General features: G+C 37.1%; 1 protein-coding gene across 1 annotated transcript; it reads right to left on the bottom strand.

Annotated features, from left to right (window-relative positions):
* Window positions 1-342: 342 nt before the first annotated feature.
* On the bottom strand, window positions 343-4779 carry K441DRAFT_410661 (uncharacterized protein; the record flags this gene model as incomplete). Its single annotated transcript, XM_067641511.1, has 2 exons — window positions 343-440; window positions 4632-4779. Coding segments are annotated over 2 exons (246 nt in total), but the record flags the coding sequence as incomplete, so codon positions are not given.
* Between the last annotated feature and the right edge of the window lie 523 nt (window positions 4780-5302).

Consider the following 5302-nt stretch of genomic DNA (forward strand, 5'->3'; position numbering starts at 1 on the left):
ACGCTTAACACTAAATTCCGACTTCTTAATATTGGCCTGGAGGCTAGCTTCGCGGAGCCGTTATAGGACTTCATAAACGTGCTCCTTATATTCCAGTTCTTTCTCTAAGTAGATTATAATATTATCTAGATAGGCCGTATAGAAGTCATTAAGGTAGTTAAAGAGTACATCGTTTATATACCGCTAGTACGTAGCTGGTCTATTAGTTAGTCTAAAAGGAAGTACCTTATATTTATACGTTCCGTAACGGGTCTAAAATATAGTAAGATCCTTAGACCCGGGGTCTATTCTAATTCGGTAAAAGGCCTAGCGGATATTAAGCTTTATAAAAACCTTAGCTCTACTTATTTGGGTAAGAGTCTTATTAAGTAAGGGTAGCGGGTAGCGGTCCTTGCGGGTTATATTATTTAGCTTATAGTAATCAATATAGAAGCGCAGTTCTCTATTTAGCTTTTTAATAAAGAAAATAGGTAAGTTAAAAGGGGCTTAGCTAGGCTTAATAAAGCCCTTATTTAGATTATTAATAAGGTACTACTTTATAGCCTATAATTCGGCAATAGACTATAGGTAGAGAGGGCTAAAGCTAAGGGTACTTCCCTTATCTTGCTTAATCTCAATCTTATAGTTATACGGTCAATAGGGTAGAAGTATATTAAACGCTGCCTTAGAGAATACGTCCTTAAATTTCCGGTGTTAATTAGGCAGTTTTTATTCCACTAGTTCTTTATCCGTAAGCCCACTTTCCTATCTACTAAGCTTACTTTCCTTTTCCTTAATCATTTAGTTAATTTCGTATAGGCTAGTCGTAAAGGTAATAGTATTAGGCTAAACCAGGTTCTGGTAGAATCCTACAGCGCCAATATAGCAGATATTAACTGGTAGGAGGTCCGTAGGTTTCTTTAGCGTCCGTTAGGCCGTGGTTTACAGTATAGGGTTTATAGTCTTCCTCAGCTCACGTTCTATTTTCTGTAAGTTATCCTTCCTATCTATTAGTTTAGTATAGCGTCTAATATCCCTAGCTTTCCTTTATAGCTTTATAGGGTTCTCTATAGGGGACTTAGCTAGGTTACTACTAACTTTCTAGGTCTCTAGTGCGGGTAGCGTAACATAAATAGTCTAAGGGCGGCGTAGTATACGGATCCGTTGTAGGTTAAGCTGTATATCCTTCTTAAAGGCCTAGTCTCTGCGCATAGCATCGGCCTAATAAATGGTATTAATCTAGGGCCGTATAAGGTTTTCCATTATAATGCTGATTTCTTTTATAAAGGAAGGGGTTAGGGGTAGAGTTTTGGGCCAGATAAGCCGTCTACTCCGTACTTTAAGCTATAAGCCTAAATAGGCTAGCCATTTTCTTCTTAAGATCATATCGTGGCTTCCTAAGTCCGTAATAAGAAAGGGGACATTATACTACCTTCGTCCGTTAACGCGGAGGTAAATCCGCAAGATAGTCTTAATAGGTAGCCCTATCCGTCCGTTATACCCGCGAATAGGAATTAGTTTAGGCAGTTCTTCTATAGGTGTATTAAGAAAGTCAGCCAGCTTTACGGCATACTGGGTATTAATTAGGGTAAAGGCATTTACTCTAGAGTCAGCTAAGGTAGAGGTTAAAACTTAATATCTATTACGGAATAAAGTATAAGGGATAATATAGCTTCTTTTACTAACTAGCCAACCCAGATTAATATGTAATATATTAATCCCTTTTAACCCTAGAGAGGAGTCTTTCTCTAGGGTTCCTCTTTTTCCAACTCCGTACTATCTTCCTGGATTAACAGAACCTTATCTGCTTTTGCCTTTATTAGGCAGTTCCTTATAGGGTAGCCTTTTTAACCGCATAAGAAGCAAGCCCTTTAATCGCTAAGGGCCTATATATAGGGGTCGCTATAGGTAGGCCAAGTAAGCGCTTAGCCTACGGCAGGGCTAGCTACACGGCTAGTTGCTAGGTTAGCGGCCGGTGCAGTAGGCGTTACGGGTTATACTAGGGTATTACAGGCCGTTCTTATATTGCTTATAGCTTAATTTAAGGGATTCCTAGCCTTTATCCGGTTAGCTCGTGCCTTAATTTAATAGAGGCCTTAGTTAATGGCTAGGCAGTAGTCCGTAAGTTCTTTTAATATCTATATAGTAGTAAAAGCTAGTAGTACGGCCCGCTGTAGGTCTAGGGTAAGCTTATTAAAGAGGTCTAGTAGTAGGTCTTCTTAGGGAATCTGGGCTTATCCGGCTAGGTATAAGAAGCGGGTCTAGAAGGCCGAAAAGGTCTCCGTTATTTTTATGTTTAGACTTTTATAGCTAAGGCGGGCGTTCTATACCCTAAAAGGGTCCTTATAGATAGAGGACAGGTAGTTAGTTATTTCTTCCTTAGAGAGGAAGGGTTCTACCGAGTCCTAGGCGTATCGCGGACATAGGTGCGTCTGTGCGTCTCCGCCGGTACGGCCGAAGACATAGGCCATTTTGGCTTAAGTGGTAGGGAAGTGGTCCGCATTAACTTTAAGCTTATCCTGTAATTAAAGCTTCTAATTATTAAATATAGGGTTGGTCCCGTTTGTAAGCAATAGGGGGTCCGCGACCTTTGCGGACCGCGATAATGCTAATACGGTACATTGGGCTAGGGCCTTAAGGACCGTAGCAAGTCTGTCTAATGGGTCAACGCTAGGTGCAGGGGTGTCTCTAGTTTTGAGCAGTTCTCGCAGCCGTTTAATTTCGGTATTAGCTGCAGTAAGCTCCGCCTAAGGGGTTAAAACGTTAATTGTTTCTTCGTCTGAGGCGTTTACGGGTCCTACAGCTGCTTTACCTACTGCTGTGTTTCGTGGCATAGTAGTAGGGGTATTGGGTAATTCTGGGTAAATTTCTTTAGGGGTTCTAGTTTGTGCGTGTTTTATAGGTCCTTTCCTTAGGGTTCTATCCTTTTCCTTTTAGTCCTGTTCTTGTGGTTCTGGTAATATCCTTAGGGTCCTATTCTATGTCCTTATCCTATTTATAGTCCTATAGATATTTTTTAAGTTCCTTCTTAGGAAGAAAGGGTGGTTAGAGCTTTAGATAATGTTAGCGACTTAGTTAATTAAGACATAAGCACGGCACGGGGGTCGCGCAAGCCTGTACGATTAGATTGTCTATAAACGAGAATCTAAAGCTAAAGAAAGGAAAGGAGAAGAAAAGCAGCGCTGGTTGAAGTAGGGTTCTTTTATGTGGTCCTTTAGTCACGTAACCGCAAAGTTCTGCCAAGTTCTGCCACTAAGTTCTGCCGTTTTCTGCCAGTGCCGTAACAATAAGTTAATATAGTAGTAGGTTAATAGAGGTATTATATACCGTGGTAATAAGCTTGTTAATTTTAGGAGGTAACTCTAGTTCTATAGTATAAAGCTAAGGTATAGTTAGCTCTATTATAGGTAGTATACCTAAGGCCAAATTTTATGCTTTTAGGATTATCTGTTATTGGAACTAATTATAGGGGTTATCTTTAGACTAAGGAAGATCTTATAAGCGGCGTATTAGGCTATTAGGTTTAATATCTTATACTCCTAGTCTATATATAATTTTAAAGTTAAAACTAGAGAGGAACTCGTTTTAACGTACTTGGCGTTAATTTAGCTACTTTATAGTTATAAAGTACTTAAGGTTGCGATGGTCCGTAAGGACTTTAGTTAGCTAGTTAGGCTCTACTAAGGAGAGTTCTAGTTAGAATTCTTTAAACACTTATATAATTGTAAGGAGTTCTTTATTATAGATCTTATAATTATACTCTTATAGTATAAGCTTAGATAAGTAGAATACGACTAGGTAAAGGAGACTATTATTGCCTATCTAGGAAAGGACGCCTACGTTAATGTGGTCTAAGGAGTCGGTTTTAAGATAGAGTTATTGTCCTAGTATAAAGTAAGCTAGGATAGGTGCTTTAGTAAAGGCAGTTTTAAGGTCTTAAATCGCCTTCTTATATTTAGGCGTCTAGGTAAAGTATAGATATATTTTTCTTCCTTTTATAGAAAGGCCCTTTATTTATATTATTGCTATAAATAGTGCTACTACGCCCAAGAAGTTATATATAAATTTCTAATAGAAGTTAGCGAAACTAAGGAATGCTTATACGTCCTTAATATAGTTAGGGGCTTACTATTTAGTAATTATGCGTATCTTCTTGGGGTCTATATAGATACCCTTAGTAGTAACAATTAGTTTAAGGTATTTTACTTCTATAACTAAGAATATATATTTTTTAAAATTAATATAAAGTCCTGCGTCCCTAAGGCGCTATAAAACCTTTTAAATATATTTAGTATACTTAGAAGGGTTATTACTATAAATAGGTATATTATCTAGGTACATGTACGTAGAGTAGAAGTCGTTAAGGTAATCCTATAAGGCGTTATTAATATAGCTTTAAAAGGTGCCTAGGCCCTTATATACGCTAAAGGGCATAACGGTATATTTAAATTAGCTAAAGCGTAATGTAAATGCGGCTTTCTATTTATTACCTTCCTATATTTAGAGATAGTTAAAGGCGGCGATAATATTAAGCTTAGTATAGATTTTAGCTTAGCTAAGCCGCTTAATAGTCTCCCGTATAAGCGGTACTAGGTATTAGTTTTTAATTATAATAGCGTTAAGTCCTCTATAGTTAACGTAAAATTAGATACCTTTTTTTAGCTTTTTAGTAAGAAGAATAGGGGCGGCTGCTAGTAATATACTAGGACGAATAAACCCTTTATTAACGTGCTCGTTAATATACTTTCTTATAACTAGAAGCCTATTTTTTAATATTAGGTAGGGTCTCTTATAAAGTAGCATTTTTCCTTATTTAATATTAATGGTATAGTTATTAGGTTAATATAGGGGGAGTATATCTACGCCCTTTTATAAGTATATGTCGATAAAGTTATAGTACCTCTTAGGGAGGAGCTTACGGAGTTCTTTATTAGTAAGTCCTTTTTTAAGTTTTATAAACTTCTTAAAGTTTAAAGATAAAAGTCTATAAAGTTCCGCAGGGGCGTTATCTTTTAAAAGGTTAACTATATCTATTTTATTACTATAAAGGATATAGTCCTGTTCTTTATTAAGCTTATATAGTTATAATTAGGAAGCTGTAGTAACGGTCTAGCCTTTCCTACGTACTATACAGTAAAAGGCCGCGGCATTTATATAGTGGTAGTTGGTTATAAGTAGGGTAATAAGGGTTTTTTTAGGTTAATATCCTAGTAAGTAAATAAAGGCGGCTAGGCTATGTCCTAGGTAAGTCTCTCTATAGTATATAGAGTTAAAGGTTGCTTCTTTCTTTTTCTAGTTAATAGCGGGGTTGTATTATTTAAGC

The sequence above is a fragment of the Cenococcum geophilum genome (genome assembly GCF_001692895.1).
Source record: "Cenococcum geophilum 1.58 unplaced genomic scaffold K441scaffold_23, whole genome shotgun sequence".
Classification (NCBI taxonomy): domain Eukaryota; kingdom Fungi; phylum Ascomycota; class Dothideomycetes; order Gloniales; family Gloniaceae; genus Cenococcum; species Cenococcum geophilum.